At 39.4% G+C, this 22,811-nt stretch overlaps 1 protein-coding gene and 1 non-coding gene across 2 annotated transcripts; both read right to left on the bottom strand.

Moving 5' to 3' along the window:
- Nucleotides 1–2,050: 2,050 nt before the first annotated feature.
- Nucleotides 2,051–6,002, bottom strand: etaa1b (ETAA1 activator of ATR kinase b). The gene is made up of 6 exons (XM_086045184.1): nt 5,686–6,002; nt 4,669–4,791; nt 3,862–3,923; nt 3,660–3,766; nt 2,634–3,463; nt 2,051–2,519 (listed from the first exon to the last, which is right to left on the bottom strand). The coding sequence occupies exons 1-6, from the start codon at nt 5,837–5,839 to the stop codon at nt 2,407–2,409; spliced, it is 1,389 nt and encodes a 462-aa protein (XP_085901310.1). The 5' UTR covers nt 5,840–6,002; the 3' UTR covers nt 2,051–2,406.
- A 16,059-nt stretch (nt 6,003–22,061) lies between these two features.
- Nucleotides 22,062–22,133, bottom strand: trnaw-cca (transfer RNA tryptophan (anticodon CCA)). The gene has a single exon. It is a non-coding gene; the product is annotated as a tRNA-Trp (tRNA).
- Nucleotides 22,134–22,811: the final 678 nt, after the last annotated feature.

The raw sequence follows: 22,811 nt of genomic DNA, 5'->3' as shown, positions 1-22,811 counted from the left end.
TTTTACTACTTTCCATGGGGGGGGGGGGGGGGGGGGGGGTTGTCAGTGGGTGAAGTGAGCAGGGGAATTTTGCGAGGGGATTGGGTGCGTCATACCTGGGGGACCCGGAATGGAGCCCACAGGTGAAGCACTGTTGAAACAAATCTAAAGCTGCCTAATGACACGCACCGTGAAAACCGTCACAGGTCATTTAACGCCGCTGACAGCTTGCTGCCGCTCGCATGTGCAAACGTGCGTCTGTGTGTGTGCTAAACATGAGGAGAATGTAATGACTTGAACTAGGAGACGAGATCATAACGCGTGTGCACAACATGAGAATGCACACAAACACGGTGGTGAAGATAGGAAGCTGAAGTCATTCACCGGGAGGTCGTTAGCGAGCCGCCGTCGCTCCTGATGTTTTGTCCCAAAGTATCGACTTCAACTAGGAAAAGGCATCATAGTGTGTGTGCATGGCGTGGAAGGAGGATGTATACAGTTTTGGAGAAAGAAAGCTTATGGCACTAACCAGGAGGTCATCGGTACATCGGATAACGTCGCCAATGACCTTCTAGTGATGGATACCGCGCCTTCTCTGCGCACCTGTTAGCATCATCGGATAGCTGAAATAAATCTGAGTCATCATCGTAAAAAAAAAAAAAAAGCATAATGGCTTTCATAAAACCGAAAGCCTTTTCATGATGCGGCAAATTTCTCTGCGTGTGATTTATGGAACAGGACTTGGAGGACGATTTAATACTCCAAACACACCTGGGAAGTAGACTAAGGAGGCCTGTAGGGACCACAAAGGCCAACATTGTGCTCTCGGGCAAGCAGCTGAGCACAAATTGTACGTCAGATTAAGAATAATTTCCTCATTTTCAACAGCGAAATGTTCGCTCGGGCCTGTCAACAGAGACCGAATAAAAAAACAGGTGCAGCGAGGAGGTACCAACACCTGCAGGATGCCTTCGATGCTCCACCAGTGACACAAGGAAATCATGCAAAACGTATCTAAGGTAAAGTAGCGCAAAAGAACCAAAGTCAACCACCAATTGCACTTGTTTTGTTTTCATGGATAGATTGTTGCATTGCTTTTCAATTTGAAAGTTTTCTAGCGTAGCATACAAGATCGCAGAGCAAAAGTCAACCACTGTCAATGGTTGTGCGAAAATACTGTCAGAATATTGGGGGAAATCTGCAGATAGGGCCAAACAAGTGTTTTTAGTATTCCAATATTTTGGGTGAGGTGGAGCAAGGAAAATGTCATATATTTCCGAAAAAAAGGTATATTTTTTGAGGGGAAACAATTAATATTCCTGGAGAGGTTCTGTTTCAGAAAAAAAGTCATATTTCCCAAAAAGGTTTCATATATTTGAAAAAAAAAAAGAGTAATCTATTTTAAAAAAAAACGGTCCTATATTTCTGAGATTTATTTTTTCCAAAAGTTGTATATTTCCATAAAAAGTCATGTTTCCATTGTTTTAAAAATATATTTTCTAGGAAAAATTAACAGTAATAGATAGCATTCATTTCGGCAAAAAGTTGTATATCTTCTAGAAAAGTTGTTGAAAAAGTCATATTTCTGAAAAAGAGTAGTATTTTTATGAAAAAAGTCATATTAAAAAAAAGTCCTAAATATTCGAAAAGGTTATATATTTTTAAAAGAAAATCCTTATTTTAAAAAGTTAACTTTTCCCCAAAGTTGAATATTTTACATGGGGAAAAAAAATCTAGAAAAGTCATATTTCCATTTTAAAGAATTATTTTCCAACAAAATGTCATTAAAAAACCGCCAGATATTTCCAGAAAATGTTGTATATTGAATATTTTAAAGAAAATAACTAGTGATGAAAAAAACATCAAATAAAAAAAACAAAAATTCAAAATTGGACATATGTGTTTTTCACAGGACAGCGACGATATACTATGGCTTATGTTTGAAAAAACAAAGTTGTATGTTTAAAAAACAGTTGTACATTTCTGGAAAAAGCTGTATATTTCCTACAAAAAAAAGTAAATTTTTTCTGAAGTCTTGTGTTTGAAAAAAAAAAAAAAAAAAAAAGCAGCGTAGCAAAACCAAGATATTTATTTCTCAGTCACATACAGTTAGAGCACTCCTTCAAAAAGTACAAAGAAAACTTGGAAATGGTGTGCTATTATGTGACATGATGTGCAAAAAATATATATATACATTTCCAGTTTGGTTTCACTCAAAAGTATCACATTATTGTCTAATACTATCACAGTAAACCAAAGACGTATGAGAGTGTTGAAGTATTTGAAGCACTTGTCAGGTACTCAAAATCTGCAAAGACAGTTGAGAGAAATAAAAAATAAATGTCGAATGATCACCCCTGTCACTTGTCAGTCTTTTCAATAGCAGCATGATGGAGTCCGGGGCGTGTGTAAGTGTTTTTTTTTTTTCTACGGTTTCGGCATGCTCTGCATCCTCTGCCGCCTCCGTGCCAAAGCTTCCTGCTTCTTGCGTTCGATTTCAGCCGCTGAACACTTGCCCGCCATCTGGTTGGTGACAAACACTGCAGAGGAAGAGTGAGAATTAAGACACTTTTTTCAATACGCTGTAAAATTAGGTGAACACCAAAAAAATTACAAGCACCAAATTGTATAGGAAATTCTGTATGTGACGTTACCTTTGTTGCTCTTCACCGCCGCGTGGCACACGTTCCTCTTGAGGGCCGCCTGCAAGGGTTCCCGCCCAGCTGCCTCGTGGCCTCCTGCCGGGAGACTTTTGGACACTGGAGCGTTCCATCCTTGCCGGACCTTCAAAGTTTCGCCCGGTAACGAACTGGAAGTGCGAGGCGACTTCCTGTTAGTGGTCGATGTTTGGTGGATGGGGAGAGGCGTGGTGGTGGTCTTGGCGGGTTGGGAGAGCCTCTCCACGCTGTCGCACGCCTGGTAGAAGAGCTCGTCGTCGTCCCTGTCGTCCCATTTAGAGTCGGAAATCTTCTTGGATATTCGTTGAACAGATGTTTGGAAGTAAGGGTTGGGCTCCAGCTTAAAAGTGCTTCTGGTGGTGGGCTTGACTTTGGGACACAAGTCCCGCAGACTGATCGGAGCCGAATGCTGGACTGGGTCAGAATCCTGGTTGGGATTCTGCATCAGGGCCAACAAAGAAGAATCGTTGAGCATGTCGTCATTCTCCCAGTCGTCGTCAAAGTCGGCACACTTGCTGCTTGACTCCTTGATTTTGGTAGGACCAGGACTGGGCTTGTTGAGCTGGCTTTTGTCCTGTGAGGATTTGGAGGAGACCGGGCTGAAGTCACCGCTGACTTTCTGAGTGGACGAGTCGAAAAGGGCTCGCAGCTCGGCCTCAGTTTGGTTCAGTGGCGAAGGCGCTTCTGTTGCTGTTTTGTCGATTTCGTTGTTGTTGTTTTTTAGCTGGGCCGACGCTTGCTTGTCCTGCTGCATGTTCTCGTCAAACTGACGGGCCAGTCTTATCAGCTCGTTCACGTTGTTTTGCCTGGAGAAGGGAACCGTTGTTTTTTTAAATTTGATTTTATCCTTTACACACTGAATCAAGGTTATAATCGTTTTGGATTTTTCATTATAGTTAGTTTTAATTTCGTTTTGACTGTGACAAAACTACACTTTTGACCTCCTGCGTCCCCCGGATGCCAATCATGCGGCATAGTTTGTTTCTAAATACTACAACTCACCGAAAGGACTTCTTGCTCACTCTGGATTTGGGCACCTCGGGCGTCAAGGATACGGGGCTGCCCATCCACTGCAACAAAGGCGACAGCGGCCCTCGTGGCTTTGTGTCCTGCGAGACGCAAAGCACAACGTTGACTACGCATGACGAAGTTGAACACAACTCTTTTTTTTTTTTTTTTTTCCAGTGGAAGAACAGCATCTGACCTTTGGCGCAATGAGATTAACAATGTCGGCTATTTCCAAGGTTCTGCCATTCGGCCCCACCCCTGAAAACAACAGGACACAATATGGACTTTTATAATAGGTTGTATGCAAAAACTTGGGTTTTAGGAATACCTATCAACACATACCCAATATATACATATAGTCAAGTCAAGAAAATGGTGTCTTTTAGATAAAATAGGAAGCAGATTATATGTTGAACCGTTGACAGTTCGTTTAAAGTGCGTGAGGAGTTACTACATTTGTGCATTCAGTCAACGCTTAATAGTGTTACAAACACGTAGCTAAATTGGTGGACGTGCTGACGGATCACCCACAATTCAGAGGGGACGCATCGGGGACGGACTTTACTGCTCTATACCGCACTGTGTTCACACAGGTGAGGAAGTCAGCCTATTTAATTTGGGGATTTTCAATGACATGCTTGACAAACATAGGGCTGTATAATATTCAAAGCGTAGTCTTTTTTTTTTTTTTTTTTTTGCGAAATCATGCACAAAATGAGTTCATGCACTTAGTGTTGGTTTAGTGTTCGGCACTTTTTTGTGCACCTATTCATGTTGGCAGAGCGAAATTCACTCCCTGAACAATTTGTCTGAATTTTCATATCTTTTAAGTTCCGTCAGGAACATGGCATTTTTTCACGCCGCCCTCTGTCATGATGGTAACAAAATCCGGATTCACTGTTGAGGGGCCGTCAGTCACCTGCAGTGTGAACTGTTTTGAATTGTGCATATTCAAAAATCAAGCATAATATCTTCTTTAAGAATAAGTGTTTTTGTTATTTACCAGCGCTGGGGGGTGACATGGAACCCCACACAATGTCTTGTGATGGCTCCATTTCACTCGGAGAGTCTCCATGGTTGGATCCACAGAATATGCTGTAGCCTTGGCGCTGAGGACTCTGCCGCTCTTTGCAGGAGCCGCAACATGAAATAGAAGATAATGTTATACGCTGTGCAATTAATAATTCATTCCTCGGTTGATTCCAACTTTATTTTTGTCGGTACGATTGTGGGGAAAAATAGATTTTGTGGCGGGCAGCGCGTTGATCGACTGGGTAGCGCGTCCGCCTCACAGTCCAGAGGCCGTGGGTTCGAATCCGGCCCCGGCCTTCTTGTGTGGAGTTTGCATGTTCTTCCTGTGCCTGCGTGGGTTTTCTCCGGGTACTCCGGTTTCGTCCCACATTCCAAAAACATGCATGGTAGGGTGATTGGACACTCTAAATTACCCCTGGGTGTGATTGTTAGTGAAAATGTTTGTTTGTCTCTGTGTGCCCTGTGATTGGCTGGCAACCAGTTCAGGGTGTACCCTGCCTACTGCCCAAAGCCAGCTGGAATAGGCTCTAGCATTCCCGCAACCTTTGTCAGGATAAGGTGATTGGATAATGGGTGGATGGATAGATTTCTTAGCAGCTTCTGTAGCTCAATGTGTGTCCCCGTTGTTGTGCACAGCTTACACTCACAACATTACTGTTGTGTGTACAAAGGAGCTAGTTTCAGGACAGGAATCAAAAAACGGTTATTTTTCAAAAGCGGTTACCAGTAATTTGATTCCTAGGAATCATTTGTTTGCATAGCCAGACGATTCCTCTTGCATTGCGAATGGGTGATGTCACACGGAAAAAGTGCATTTCGGTTAACCCGCTATCGTTGATATTATTTGTGTTGTGTGTGCAAACTTGACAATAGTAATTATAAAAAGATTGACTGCCCACCACTCCTGCTCTGCTCCTGGTGCGCATGCGCCACTTAAAAAAAAGTTTGTAAAACAAACAAGCACGTTAATCACGGGATAATCAATTACCTTTACAAATGGTGGCAGAGGAAACTTCGGCGTCCTTCTTATCCTGACTTTTTCCGTGACAAACTTTGGAAACGGACCTAGTCGAATCAGTGGAGGATGCACACGGAGAAAACGACGAAGCGGTCAACGTGGAGGGCTTCCTCGGCTTGGACATGGTGAGTTAAACCAGTGGGAGGGATGTCGCTTCTGTGCAACATTATTTTATTGCTCAATTCGAAGCGATTCCAAATGGCGACGACACTTTTATGTTGTGTTTTCGCCTTCAGTCCAGGGACTCCATGAGCGCCGCCATGTTTGTTTGTGATGTAATACGGAAGCTTCGCAGATTTTGGGGCGAGCCAAACGCGAAGCTGAACAATATCAATACAATTCGTTGTAATGTATTCCTATGTTAAAACATTTTTTCAGTAGAGTCGAAGGTGCAGAGGCTTGCAAAGTCATTCTTATGTTGACGACATTTCATTTTGGTGGACAATAAGAGTGACAGTTACAGTGATGTGGAAAGCAGTGTTTTTAATCCCTCATCCAGCACTTTATTAGTGAAACGGGGTTTAAAACGTTTAAAATAAAATAATCGAAAACGCATAATAAACCGACATTTTCCCATTCTGCACAGCTATTTCCTAAGTGATGCAGTGGGTGGTGCTTGCATGCTACACCTCCTTTGCTATGTAGTGTTTGTTTACTGTATGGGTGATGGAGAAAAGAACACTCTGAAGACATGCTTGTTTGTTGACTTTCAATTTGATTATTAGTTTATAAAAAATATAAATTGTAATTGTCTAAATCAAAGACCAACTAGACACTGACTCACAGGCTCATGTTGGGAAGGAAAATTACAAAAATATTGAATTATACATTTAAATAAAACAGTAGAATGTTTTAAGCAGTGCATTATGTTTTATTGAAATATAACATTCAATATATGACAAATGCTAGATTCAGGTTATTAAATGTAACAACGTTATAACCAAAATAATTTTATGGTATTTTTAAAATGTATATTTTAAATGTAGTTATTTTCTAAATACAAATACAAATGAAATGAAATAAAAATGCTAGAAAAATGTGGATTTCTAAGTCAACAGGCAACTAGGCACACTCAGGTAATGAAATACTGTATACACCCATCCATCCATTATTGATAGCGCTTATCCTCACAAGGGTCGCGGGGCGTGCTGGTCCCAGCTGTCTTCGGGCAGTAGGCGGGGGACACCCTGAATTGGGTGCCAGCCAATCGCAGAGCACACAGAAACAAACATCCACACTCACAATCACACTTAGAGGCAATTTAGAGAGTCCAATCAACTTACCATACATGTTTTTTTTTTGGAATGTGGGAGGAAACCGGAGTACCCGGAGAAAACCCACGCAGGCACGGGGAGAACATGCAAACTCCACACAGGCAGGCCGGAGCCGGGATCGAACCCACGACCGCTCAACTGTGAGGCGGACGTGTTAACCAGTCGACCACCGTGTCGCCCATACTGTATACATTTTTTCTAAAATATATAATATGAAAACCTTTAAAAATACATATACATATAAATATAAATGTAAAAGATATATACATATATTTTTATTTGACATAATGAGCTTGTGCAGGTCATGTCAATTGAAGCCTTGAGGGGGCGCCTCTTCCCGCTCTTTCTTGCATAAATTAGCTATTGTACGACTCCTTCGTGATTTACTTTGAAGTCTCGGCTGCTTTTGGTCCTTTTCCAGAAGCTTTTCTCGCGTCTCTGTACCTACGCCGCACACCTTCTTTTTATTGTGGACGCCTGGCTTGTTTAGAGGCAATTAGGGAGCTAATTGTGCTAAATTTCTTTACGGCGGGTGGGCGGGCTTTGCGGCAAAAAAAGTCAAGAACGCGTGGCTGCTTGCCCAAGCAGCTGCTGGCGTTTATGGCGGGGAAAAGTGGGGACTACGTCGTCGGGGGATCGGGGCAGGTGTAGGCTGTGAAGAGGAAGAGGAAGTGGAGGGTTTTGGGTGGACGCCAGTTCGTTGAGATGATAAGAAGCTAACAAATAATAACCATTCTGAAGGCCTGGGGCAATGCATCCCCAAGTCACAATGAAGGCTTTACAGTGAATTCTCACTATATTGCGCTTCATCCTTCGCCCCATCATTATCGCAGATAATAATACTTATCAATACTACATGTGAACATTCACCTTAAAAAAATGTCGGACGCACAAACATTTACGTTATAGTTAATTTACAAAAAAAAAACGGAAATCCAAATTTCAATGAAGTACCACTTTGTGCCACAACATGACTTGAAGCACTAGTTCTACTGGAAGAGAGCAAGAAGAAGAGGCAGAAAAGGTCCTCAACTAGCCTCCAGTAATAGTAGTTGTTCCCACAGAGCATGCGTGTGTGGACTGTTGTATGCTCTACTTGTATATATTGCTGCCCCATGTGTAAAACGTAGCAGATCTTGGAAGGATTAGAATGACCAGAACAGCCATGCTATTATGCTAATATGCATTAGCTTGTCAATGGGGTTTTGCATTATCGGTGAGTATTAAGCTAGCGGACTCATGTTATGTGAAATGAGAAGGTTTGGTTGAACAATATTTTTTTTACAATCATCTTTTTATGTGTCAGTTTCAGTTGATGTTATGTAGCAAACCAATAACTGAATCATAATTTATGTTTTTGAAATAATGTCCTGTTTTTGAATAATGAGATGGAAATTTAAACATGACTTTATTTTATCCATCGATTAATTGACACTGTAAATTGTCTTAGGGTGGGATTGTGAGTGTGAATGGTTGTTTGTCCTGTGTGCCCTGCAATTGTCTGGCAACCAGTTCAGGGTTATAGTCAGATACATTTTTTTTTAAAAAGCCTACCGGCCGACTGAAATAATGCAGTATTATTTGTTTCCCTAATTGCAACCATTGAGATTCGAAAATTGCATTCTACTACATTGTGATGTCGTTTTTAATTCGATGAATCGTCTCTGCTTATATTTGGCATTTTCTTCTATCGCGGGTGGGTCCGCAACGCATCCCCGCGATAAACGAGGCTTCACTGTCTTATCCCCACATCGGCTCCATCTTGTGCCAAGGTGGCCTCGGGCTCTCGGGTGACAGCTAGCATGTGGCGCGGCTCCTCTGAAGTGGAGAGCTACCAAAGGACCGCCACGTGCCAACTCGCTCTCCGAGCTGGGATTTGAGCCGTCTCGCTGCCAACGAAAAGCGTCGGAAGCAAGCGGCCGCTTCTTCCCCAGACTCCCCGTCGGGCGGCACGGATGCACGCCTATCAGACGGAATCCCGCCGGCCGTTTCATTCGCGTGGAAAGGAAGAGCTGAAGGCTCGGGCAGCTGGCGGTTCGGAATGATCGGGGAAGAGGGAATACCGAAGCATAAGCGTGAGGAACATTCTGAACAAAGTCAAAAAGGACAAGCCTTGAATGTCTATAGTCGACCTCTTACTTTGTGCTACAAACCGCTGGTGTTCAAAGTCTGGCGTGGGGGCCATTTGCAGCCCGATGTGTGTTTTTTATTTTGCCCGTCACATTTTTCCGGTTATGAATTTAAAACACGCACTGCATCAGAAAGTTAAAAGTAAAAGTTAAAATGTTGGAAGATTTCACACTATTTTTTAGAATTGCTACAGGCAAAAAAATGTTTAATACCATACCACATTTCGCAATTTAAATTTCTTAATTTAATTAATTAAATTTTTAATTTTAATTTCTTAAAAAAAGTTCTCACTCTGTATTTTTTCAAGTAGTTAAAAAAAAAGACACTGATACCAGATGTTACGTTACTTTGTTAGATAACATTTTTCAATTCTTTCCCCCGCCTTAACCTGCGATAATGACTTCTTAATGGTTTGTCAATGACTTAAAAACATCGCTTGCATCAGAAGGTAAAAGTAAAGTAGGGTTAAAGATTTTTAAAAACGTCCAAAATAGGTAGAATGTTACAACATAACATATTCTTTGTTCATTTTTTAATGTAAAACAAGTTTAGTTGTCAATTAAAAAAAAAAAAAATAATAATAATTATGTTATGAGATATAACACAACTTTTTATTTTACATTTTTATAAGTGGAATTTTTTGCCTTGCTTTCTAATAATAAATTATAAAAATCTGTGGCCTGCGTTAAATGGTCACAAGGAAAAAAAAAAAGTGAATACAAGATATGACATTTTTATTATAAGAAATGTAAAAAAATTAGTAATATAAGAAGATATCTTGCAAAGTACAATTTTATGTACTTTTTTTTTTTTTTTTTTTTAATTGGCCCGTCACACGATGCAGTTGACAGAACTTGAGCATGTATTCATTGTGCTTGAGGGTGGAGCTACAATGAACAGAGGCAGGATACACTGTAAACTTGTTGCCAGCCAATTGCACAACCTGCATACACAACCATTCACACTCTCATTCACACCTATGAACAATTTCAAGTCTTCAGTGAAACTAACATGCATGGGAGGAGGCCGGGGGGAAAAAAAACGACATGAAGTAACAATGATTCGAACCCAGAACCTCAGAACTGTAAAGCAAACATTCACCGCGCCGCAGCTCATGAACAAAAAAGCGTCAGGAGTCACGTGAAGGACGAGAGGACGCCATTTTGTTTTGTCTCACTGCTGCTTTATTGTGTTTATAATAGCACAGAGTGCTCATGTGATCAAATATTCAGCCCCCGCCCCATCCCCTACATGCCCCCGCCCCATCACATCCACACCTCCTTCATTTGCTTGGTGAGGAAAAGCAATCAATTCCCATGTGGAGCAGCAGTCATGTCATATTTATATGAATATGCAAGAGCATGGCTGGCACATTAAGATGAATTTGGCACATATGCGCTTTTAAGCACTTTTGATGCACTCGTTTTTGGCGTTGGTCATGTGACTGGACACGTCATTAGTTTCACACCATTTTGTCTATGTTACAATCAGAGATGGGTCGTAACACGTTACATTTATTCTGTTTCATTTACTTAAGTAACTGGATAAATTGTATTTGTCAGAGTAGTTTTAATGCAAGATCATTTTTAGTTTAACATGAGTATTTTTGTCAAGAAGAAGCAGTCACATGACCACAAAGACAGTTAAGTTGAAGTGATTTTTTTTTTTTTTTAAAGATGCCCCGATTCCACCTTTTTTCAAGATGAATACTTACTTTTGAGTACAGATATCGCTATCCGACACCGGTATCGGTGCATGCATATTGATATTGTTGAGCAATATCAGAATATTCACATTCCAATACTATATTTTGTCTGTTTGATGTTTTATGTTGTGATTAAGATAATAATACATTAGAAGGTACTCACAGCTTACTCAGTGTATTTCACCGAAATACATACTCAAGTAGTTAATACTAATTAATACTTTTAACTACTTTTTAAACATTTTTTTACTTGAGTTACATTATTCTAAATTAACGGTACTCTTACTTGACTACAATTTTTTGGGCTATTGTACCCACCTCTGGGTAGAATACAACAACAGCACCAATTGTCCCAGCCGAAATAATGGAAGGAAACATATGTAATATTGGAATGATTAAATATTAAATCATTAAATTGGAATTAATTAACCAAGTGTTCAAACTTAATAACGTAAACCTTATATCAACCTTATAAAGCCTGATATCAGAACTAAAGTTTTAAAATTTGTATTATTAACCAAATGTTTTGGGTTAAATGAGTAAAAAAAATGTCATTAACATTTTTTAGACAATTAACAATTATCAAAAATAATTGCTAATGAATAAAAATATTTTCATAAACAATTCCCAATATTTTTCTTTTTTTTCCCCCCTCTGCTCAGGTGGGCGATGTGTGTGCGTGTGCAGTGTACGGCCCCCCCACCCCCGCCGATCCAACTCCTCCCGGGTTAATGATGACAGGAAGCGGGCCAGATGGCAGCGGCGCGCGACCTCCTCTTGGGAGAGCCGGCAGCTGAGGAGGATGAAAGATGCCAGGTGAGTGCTAACAGTGATACATGACATCAGGAGCTGTGATTTATATGGTCACCTGTCTTTGGTTTTTACCACCCCCCTCACTCAATTGCATTTCATGCATTTGATCGTTTTCATTATTTAAGATTAAGCCAGTGCCATTAAGACACATTCATTATTATTGTTATTATTTTTATTATTATTATGAATAGTAATAGTAATACCACATTAATGCATTAATTCATTTTGTTTAATATACTGTATGTTATATAATAATACTGAGCTACCTAAATGTAAACATCAAATCAATTTAATGGAAGGAGTCAATATTTTAGTACAACAAATGTATTTGAAAATACTACAAAAAGAGTAATTCATTCCATGACCATGCTAGTAACTTAAAACACTCATGTCGCAAATCATCTTTTCTCACCGAAATGATTGGAAATGACATAAATCCGTTCTGTTAAATGATGTGGTGGGCCGGATCTGGCCGCTGTTATTTTATCTGTCATCATGAGTCGCGCCACCCTTTTTGTTCAAATATCTGATGCTTTAAGGTTAGAACATTGCGACTTTTTGTGTTAGCATCAAGCTATCGCTGGCATTCTTAAGGCAAAGATGTTTTGTTGTTTTAAACACACAACATGCCATTCTCTTTGTTTGATGTTTAGTTAGACACCAAATGAAAACCTCGCATGTGGGGTCACTCGTATCTCAAAGCACCACCGTATTATTTTTCATTTTATTTTTTTTACAAATCACTTTGTGCATTACAATTCCTCCCATCAATCCACCAGCTCCATTTTGCAATTTTATGCTCATTCACACCACTCGAGTCGACGCGGATGTGTGTGCGCGCGCTGTCCTGCGCACACGCCAACACGCAAATGAGGAAAACATCAAAAACGCGAATTTGCATCCACAATTTGCCGAATTCACGCTGGTACAGTACGCTAGCCGTATATTTATTTACAGTATGAGTGGCCTGGAAAGGACACGACATAAACGACTTCCAAATTGGTTGGGAGAAAATAAATTACTAGTTGAGATTATGAACATGAAGACATTTCCATGTACAAATGTATACCCCGGCGTGACACCCCCCCGCCCCCACCCGCTTCCATCCAGTCTGCAACCCTCCTGCCCAGGCTGCGTTTGATCTAAATTTGGCTCCAGTAGCAGAAGTCTTGTACCCGCCGTGATGTTGATATTTTCATACGCCGCCTTTGATGGAGGGCCCTCCACTGGCTTTTATCATCCTGCCGAGCATATGGCACACTCCCCGCACTAGGAGAGTCCACTTGTAATGTGCGTAGCCCAAGTGATGCTAGAATTCTTGTTGTAGCCATGACAACAACAGCCGCCCTTGGTCCCTTAACGGGAAAAAGCAGAGTGGACTGTAGTTGGTGACTTAAGTGGACCTTGTCGTGTTCATTATGAGGCGTCGTTTCGCACTGTGAATCTGTTAGCCCCCCCCCCCCCCCCAATGAAATTTTCACCAAATTATGCACACATTAGAAACATAGGTATACAAGTCTTAGTGTTTTTTTTTTCATTTACAATTTGTTTTTGTGTGCTCAATAAGGTGTAACCAAACCTAAAAGGCTTTCAAATTTAGTTTTTTTTAAAGTTTGTATTTGTTATTCCTGTACTAATCTCCAAAGGCGAAATTAAAATTTGAATATATTCTTATTTTTTGTATTTATTTGAGTAATTCTAATCTCAAAGGGGAAATCTACTTTCTACTATTTTTTGTATTTATTAGACTAATTTTAATCCCCAAAGATAAATTTCGTTTGATCATATAATTATTAGATATTTTTTTATTATTTATGATAATTTTTTTTCTCGAAATGCTTTCAATCATTCAATTGACTTTTAAATAAGTTTTTATTTCTTATACTAGTTTTGAATGGAACCGTACTTCTCACAATTTTTTGGGTGCATTTTTTCATTTGTTATATATTATACATTATCTTTATCACATAAATTTTATTCTCTGAAAAATGTACTTTTAAGTCTGATGAACCGTTCCTTTTCTTTAAATGACTGCCCTACAAGGGTTAATAGACCCGTAATGGCCTTTATTTATTTGTAATTTATTTAAGTAAATAACATACAATACATCTTTAAATCTAGATCAATATTATTCTGAACGTAAAAAAAGAATCAGCATTACTAAAATCCCCCCTTTCCCCTCTTAAATTGAATTACATCTATCAAGGAAGTTATTGTAATTCATCAAGTAAATGTTCAATTTGGTGAGAGAGGGATTTCAATTTAAACGTCTAAACATTGTAAACAAGTGCACGCCCCAGGGCCTCTACTCCTTATCTGATTAGTATTTGTAAAATGTTTACAGCCAATCACTACAAGCACATATGTGTGAAAAAGAAAAAAAAAAGAAAAAGAAAAGTGCTACTGGGCTTTGTTTTGTTGCTTTACTCTTTAAATACATTCGTGTCCAGATTGTGGAGCCCGGGAAATGACTCATTAGCATATATTAGCACCTGCGCCGGTTGCCATGTTTGATGTAATTACATCGCTCCCCTGTCGTCGCTGCTTCGCTCCACAAAGGAAGCCTGGAATCTCATGCCATGCATTTTTTAACAACATGAACTATTATTTGATTTTTTTTTTGCGCGGGAGGCTGCCCACTAAAAAAAAACAACAACACATTTGGCATCATTGTAAAAGCGAAATCACATTCATATTATACTGTTGTCGCAATGTCATTATTCTGCTGGAGGAGAAATGGAGGAGTTGGTAATACTCTTAGAGTCGTGAGGATAAGCGGTTTGGATAATGGATGGATGGATTTTCATGGACTATCCCTGAATCAATCAAATTTTGTTGATTGATTGGATCTTCAAAGAACAAAAAGTGGAAGGGAGGTTACATCACCAGTTACTTAGGCAACGGAAGAATCTGGCGATTTTTGGTGTAGATCAAGGAATTTATTACAGTCTGTTTACATAGACGCCGATTGTGGTGTTAGTAACTTAATAAGTTTGTTCCTTTACTGTGTATTAACAACAAATTAAGAAAAAATGCTGACTGTATGTGGAATTTTGCTGTGGAATTTATTGTCGTCATTACAGTCCACGTGCATTGGAGCCAAGTGGGGCAGCGACCCACCAGACCCAGTAGATGGCGCTGTGGTCAAACAAGCTAGCTGTGTGTGGCAGTTCACAACCAATTTCCTATGAGTTAGTTAGTTAGCTAGCTAGCTAGTTAGGTAAGTGTCACAATTTTAGCTATAGATCAAAGTATTTATTTTTGTTGTTACAGTACTCATTATTTGGACATGCAACTCTACAGGACAGGTTACGCTTCAGTTTCATTAATCATTGTCCACTTGCATCGGGGTTAAGTGACCCATCAACTGTGCTAAAAAATGGCTAGCTCTATGAAAACCCTCTGAATAATGCTATGCTAGTCCAAGAGACATGCTAATACAACAGGTGGCGCTATGTTCCTATTCTCCCTGTAAGTCCTTACAGTACCACACAATATTAAAGTCGCCCAAAGTCGCACTCCAACTCATCTTTTCTCCTCGTGCTCATTTGCAACCCTCCCAGCTTATAAACTTTACGCGGCGGCTCTCGAGTCGAGCGAGGCTCCCCGGGCCAGATTTTTGGCAGGTTGCGGCGGTTAATTTATGAAAAACAAATGTGAAATATGCAGATGTCTTTTGTTTGAAGCAGATGTTTGTTGCCATTGCCAGGTTTCAATCGGGTGGGCTCAGAGGAACCCCCCCCCCCATCTTTGATGTCTGACAGTAACGGAGGGACAATTGGATGTAGTGTGAGCCATCCACAATTACTGTACTCTCATGTGTGAGTGCATATGTTACCAATAACATATTCAAGGCTGCGTGGCAATGATAATATCACAATACAGTGAACTCCACCACTAAGGAGAGACCATACGATAAAGAATTCTACACTCAAGGCTGGTCGTATGTAAATCCATCAGAATGCAACTCTGAATGCAATAATTATGTGCCCCACCATGCTCCTATCTCTTGTATTGAGGAGGAGCTACTGCACATGTTCAAGGGTCTATGGGTAGTGAATTTTGTATCCCAGGGCAGAATCATATCACAAATCACACCCCTACTTCATATTATTAAAACTTTTCTTGCCATCTAAATTGTTGTATAATAATGAAATTATTCTTATTATGATAATGCGCCTTCGTCCTTTAATGCTTGCAAAATAAGGCTGGTTCTGATTCTCTTGGTTCCTCCGTCTTCTGTCAGATGTGTTGGTGGTTAATTGATGGCGCTCATTAAGGGGTGCGCACCACATAAAAAATGGCAGCAATTATCATTTATCTTGATAAATTATTTAGCGAGGATCATTTTCCTGCCTGGTCGGGGAGCGGGAAGCGTTGTGGTGGGAGGCGGAGGCGGGACTGCCGAGCTTCCACAGACATTACGGTACACCTTTTGGCTCATTTAAGCAATGTGTAAAAACCTAAAATGTTTGAGGGTATGCAATGCTAACATTTAGCCACTTAGTACATGTTGGAACTTTAAATGTCTACAATGGCTTTCGTTTTACACAAGATTCAAAGATGACAATATCAGATTTTTAGGCCTTGTTCGTGTTTACACATATATCATATTTGTATTAATAAATTATATATTGTGCATGTATTTAGCTTTTGCCCAATGACATCAGTCATAAAAAAAACTCAATTTTTGTCATCATGTCATCTGCCCGTAGTTATGCAGAGCTGAGCATTTTACCCGCTGAGCGATATTTGAAACAAAACACTCACTGGCCATTGTAGCCTCACCACGAAAATAGACGATAAACGATTACATAGACGGGAAAAAATTAGCTTCCGATTATGCTTAGTCCGTTTATTTTTTGAAGGTTTCCGTCTTTCGTTTATGACCTACAAAACGGGCGTCCGTCATAGGCGGATAGACGGACCGGTCTGCCCAGCTCTGCTAGTTAGCGCATAGCATGCTCAGGAAGTCCACTAACATGTTTTCCGAGTTTGGTCACATGACCTTACCCATAGAGCGGATTGAGACGAGAATACGTTTTCTTTTCATTCATTCTGTTGGCATTATTGCCCCCCGCACGACTGGGGTGGAACAGTATTGACACGTCTTACAACTGGACTCTGATGTTAAATATTGATTTTTGGAAAATGTGACATGATTGCCAAGCCTTGGTGGGGATGTGCGTTATCATGAAAAACATTCCAACTAATGTTAAGTTTCAATCCAATCCTGTTTATTCCTCCACGTTGCCTCTTTCATCCATTGTTTTGCCACAAAGTCTACTTCCTTGTCGCTATAAATTACTTTTGCATATTGCGCCATGTATGTGTGTCTGTGTGTGGCTGGCATTGACAGCGACATAATTGAATGATGAATGTCCCTTTTTTTATTATTATTCTCCAAATGAGTTAGTGGCTCCTCTGATTGGCTTCCCTCCCAGGCGACACCTCCTGATTGGCTGGGGAACAATGGCGTTGTTGAAAACTGGTAGCTTGCAACTTGTCTCCATCTGTTCTCACACAACACGCACGCCCCCCCCCCCCCCCCCCCACACACACACAGACACACATAAGTCATTGCAATCACCTTTCTTCACACTTCTCAACAAATTATGACTGTTGAGGGGCAAAAAAAAAACAACATTTTTTTTAATTATTCAGGTTATTCTTGTCTTTTATGTTTTGCTCTTGTTGTCAAGTCTGGTGTTGTTTTTAACACCCTTACATCACACACATGCCTTTAATCTACACATGCACACACAATTCCCCCCAACCTCCTCCACACACACACACTGGAAGCGGCCCTGACCTGACAAGAGGCCGACCAAGATGAATGTGTCTTCTGTGAGTGACAGGTGCGGCAGAGATGGGGGGTGGGGGGGTATTCGAAGGGCAGAGGGCCTCGTTAATCAACGGGCTGACAGGTGCCATTCAGGGCCCACCCGACAATCAACACCCACCCACACACACACACACACACACATATGCACACACTCATTCGGCAATGTGCTTTCTAATTTAAAGCCACTTTTTCACCAAATAGTCCAGTTGAGTTCTGTAAGTCATTGGGATGCTTACATATATGGGAATGACCTTATTTGAAACAGGATAGTTGTCTTTATTATTAAAAATTCAAAATAGCCTGCAAAAATGACAAAAATGCTAGGCTAGTAGTTCACACCACTTTCCTTTACTGAATTATTTTTTTAATTCAGTAAAGGAAAGAAAAATGGGCATTTTCTCTAAAGGTCACCGAGAATACGATATAATCCAAAATGGACTTCTATGACCTAAAATCAATGTATAACGGTGGCGTACTTATTGCAGCACGTGTTTATTTATTTATTTTTCTATTTATGTTTTCAGTTATGGGTTATAGTGCATATTTAAAATTGTATTTCTTTGCATTTTGGTATTTTAAAGGAAAGGCAAACATTTTCTTACAATAATATGTTCGATTGTGGCCCTAGGAGTCTAAATCTAATTAGTCTAACCTTGTGAATGTCACATGACCAAACCCAGAAAACAGGTGAGCTGTGATTGGTAGTTACCTGAGCCCTCAGGCACTGTGATGTCATTTTCAGTCGACAGCAAGTGGCAAAATGGCCGTAACCTGACATGGATAAAAACGGGTGAATTTTGCTGCTCAATTCGTATTCCACAAACGCTTTTGTATAATGTAAAAATAAATGATTGGCTATATTGGAAAACATTTGCATTTTTTCTTAAAATAGAATATTTATTTCTCATTGGGCCGGTCTAAAAATTAGAAACATTGCGTGTTCAATTTTGGGTGAAAATAGCTATCAAACATATTTCTTGCAGCATCTTGAAAAATGTCAAATTACGGTATCTTACTGCATAATCACCCAATTATTTTATTTCATTATATTTATAATACATTTTTTTTAACGACCATCCATATTTTTCCATTTCCCTTTGAGTAGGTGGAATGTGTCTCAATACTTTTGTGCATGTAACTCTTGTGCATCACATCACCATCCAATCCATGCAACAGTAAATCAGGAGTGGCATTCCCCAAGAAACTGTCCGAGGTCCATTTATCTTTTATAAAGTTTAACCCAAATAGTGGACAGTAGCAGAAAAAAAAAACATCGGAAAAGAAAAAAAATCACGATACATATTAACAAGCTCAGGCAATGAGCAGCATCGGTGTGTATGCAAAGTGCACATGAAGTTGATATTTTATGAGCTATTAATTGTGGGGAAGGCTGCTAATTAGCGTGGTGTCATGCATCATTGTTAGACGTCTTTGCGACATTTTTCATCTTCATTACAGAAGCGCCCGCCATCGTTCTTCACACTCTCATTAGGCCTTTTGTTTTACTCTCACGCGCGCACCCCCGCTGCCTATATGCTCGTTAAGAGGTGGGGCAATGCTCCCTTTATTAGCCTGTAGCATATTCATAAAAATATTTATATATTCCTACACAATGCTTAACAAATGTATTAGCCCTTTGAGACGCTTTGTCTCAGAGAGAATCCAGAATCATGGCGTTAAAAAACTCAATTCGTGTTTTAATACCCCTAATAAATCATTTTTCTGTTCAAACCTTTATTATTATATTAAACATTTTTTTTACATTGCTCTATTTTTCATGAAATAAAATAATCAAATAAAAGTAATATTAAAAAAAATATATATATATATATATATATATATATATATATATATATATATGTATATATATATATATATATGTATAGTTTTTTTTTTTTTTTAATTGAATTGAATTTATTGCACATTGCCTCCAGTTGAGTGTGAAGTGATTGAGGATATTGTGTGTCCTTTTTCAAATAAACCGCAATGAAAAGGATATTTAAAGTTCACTTTAATGAATCCATTGATATGTGAGAGTATGTTTAAGTGAAGATGAGCAACGCTGTGTCCACATAATCAATGACTGTTGACCTCTGTACGTCGGACTGAACTAAGCAGTGCTTAATAGGCAGAATCATCCATTAAAACATGCGCAAATTGGCGCTAAAATTAACATTTTGAAGCCTTTCCATGATGCTGTCACGAATCGGTGGTGTGCTCTGCATTTGGTACCACGGCCTTCACTGAAGATTTACTCAATTTATTCCATCTCGCCACCAGTTATATAAAACCATCACTGCTATACAAAAACGCAAACAGCACACGTCCGTGCCATGTACTAAGGTACATCATTTGGAGCAGTTTCCGAATCAGTACTTACTAACATGACAAAACATAAAAAATGTAAATAAAATACATCATACTCACCAGAGACGCTAGTTATTAAATTGCGAATTTGAAATATGATCGGTTGAACAAATAGCACCGTTGCTGAAACGGTGAAGAAGATTTGCAAGTACCTATACATGCCACGAGATGGTCGTCAAGTACTATTTTGGTCTAATTAAAACTCCTCAGTTCACTTCAACATGGTTCATGGGTACCAAGATGCCGCCAGAATGCCGCAAAGCAATGCTTTTGTCTAAAACGAAGCTCCTCAACTCACTTCAACATTCAAAGTAGTTCCTTGTCACCATGATACCACGAGATGCGGGCAAAGCGCTACTTTTGGTCTACTACATGAAATTCCAAAAGTCACTTCAGCATAGTTCCTTAGCACCACAATGGCACAAGATTGTGGCAAAACAATACTTGTGTCTAAATGAAACTCCTCAGTTCACTTTGACATATTTCCTTGGCAACAAGATGCTACCATATGTCGGCAAAGAAATATGTTTGGTCAAAATCAAGTTCTTCAATTCACTTTACTATAACTCCTTGGCACCAAGATGACACAAAATGGTGACAATGCACTAGGTTTGTCTCAATGAAACTTCTCAACTCCCTTCAACATAGTTCCATGGCGAGATTCCAGTAACGGGCGCCAGAGTAATACATTTATTGCTTTGGCTCAAACAAATGTCATACGTGATGTTTTCAGTGAATAACAGTACCTCCCAAAAATCTGCCAATCTTTAATTTGTGAATGCCCACCCATGAATAATCCAACACTTAAATTGACATGGAAACCCATAGGATGGGAAATCTGATTGACATGGACGCGTATAGTGTTTAGGCTTGCAGAGAAGGCCTCGCAGGCCCTGACCGCTCACCAGTGGCACTAATGCTACACGCTAGTGGAGGGCGGTGAACCCCTAAACTTTTACGCCTTGCAAATTTTTATTTTTACAAACCCTCCAGCGCGTCCCCCCCTCTGATTGTGCCCAATGACGAGGCCACCACGCATGACGGTGCGCGTGGCGCCATTTCCCGCCGTGTTATCTTAATTGTCCCGCCAAGTATGTTCAATGGTTATATTATCAATTTATGGCCACTTTTGCCACCCCATTAATCCCGCTGTTAAAACAGGGTAACTGCACTGGCTCCAGCGCATAAAAAGCTGTCACACCACCGCCTGGGGCTGCCTCAGCTTTTTTTCTTTTTCTTTTTTTTTTTTTAAAACCCATACTTGAAGACAAGTTATTGTATGATGAAATAATAATAGATAGGAGGAGATTTATTTTTTTCTATTTTCTACTAATTTCTAAACAAATAATTGTACACATACAAAAATAGACACCTTCCTCAAATAACACAAATTCTGCCTAACAAGACATGACGTGACCAGGGAAAAACATAAGAAATTGATTCAAATGAGCTATGATACTAAAGCTAACATAATATTAAATATTGTAATGTAAACATTTAATAATAATTCTAGTTATTATTAAACATAATACATGTAATCAAAATAAAAAATGAATGTTCAAGTATATATTATAAAAAAAGTAACAATTTTAAATAATTGTCATTGTATTACAATATAAAAAGTATTTTACAAAACATATCAGGCAGAACGTTTGAATGAAAAACAATGCTATCACATTTTACAATTTTGCTTTAGATTATTTAGAAATCTCATTCTGATTATTATTAGAACATTGAAAATATATAAAATAATGCACTTGAAAGAAAACCACTACTAAAAACACACATTGCACTCGTCATTTACAAAAAAAATCACTCATTTGAAAAATTGTAATTATGATTTTAAATCAATAAGAAAATTGCTGTAGAACACATTGGACAGTACTTTTGGAATCAAATCTAAAATAAGATGACATTCATAGTAATAGTATGTATAAAAATGAATAATAAACAAATATAAAACATGAATACATTTTAATCATTATGAATAAAAGATTTATCATATAGTAAAAAAAAAAGTATTTCAGAGAAGCTATATTGAGACATTGAGCAAAAGTAGTGCCGTAGCTTCTGTTGTGTATTCTACATAAAGGCTGCTTCCCCTGTTCATTCTCTAGCCAAGGAATGGTTGCCCATAAATAAAACGCAAAACATAAACAACTCACTATTATTGCCAATAATTGATTTTTTTTTTTTTAAAGCCTAAATAAACTGACCCTGACGTGATTTGAACACGCAACCTTCTGATCTGGAGTCAGACGCGCTACCGTTGCGCCACAGAGTCTGGCTCTAATGTCACAGAAAGCTATCTTTTCAGCTCAGCTCAGCCGCCGTTGCCACCAAGACACCCTCCATAACTTCTGCTTACAAGCCATGCTAAAGTTAGCTCCTCCCCGACATAAAAAAAGTAACAAGTCAGCAAGATTGACCATTTTCATTTTGCTACCTCATGGCCATTTCCTGCACATGTCACAAAGTCACAGTTGAAAGGTGGCGGGAGCTGCACATGATCCACCTGTGCCATTTGTTACCTCCCGCAAAAAAAAGGTGTTTGACACACACACATTGGATGATCTTGAAAATACAGTGAACCCCCACATAGTTGCCATTTACTACTACAACCATTGAACTTCAGATGCCAACTCTAAAATGTAATGTAGGGAACTATCTAGAATGTAACATTGGACCTTAATACTTGAGGTAACATCGGAAGCTAGTGTTGAAGTTAACATTGGAAGCTAATGTTAGTGGTAGCTGACATCAGAAGCTAATATTATAGATGACGTTATACAAATTTAAAAGCTAATGTTGAAGCTAATTTGGGAATCTAATGTTGGAGCTACAGTCGGAAGCTAACTTGAGGCTAACTTTGGCCGTCAGCCAAGCGAAGATCTTGTGGGACTTTTCTTTGGATAAAAGCAGGGTGGTAGACATGGCAAGGTAAAGTATTGTAAGTGCACAT

Source organism: Filicampus tigris, chromosome 11, assembly GCF_054856515.1.
Source record: "Filicampus tigris isolate MCC_2025a chromosome 11, RoL_Ftig_1.0, whole genome shotgun sequence".
NCBI lineage: Eukaryota > Metazoa > Chordata > Actinopteri > Syngnathiformes > Syngnathidae > Filicampus > Filicampus tigris.
This window is presented reverse-complemented; position numbering and strand designations above follow the sequence as displayed.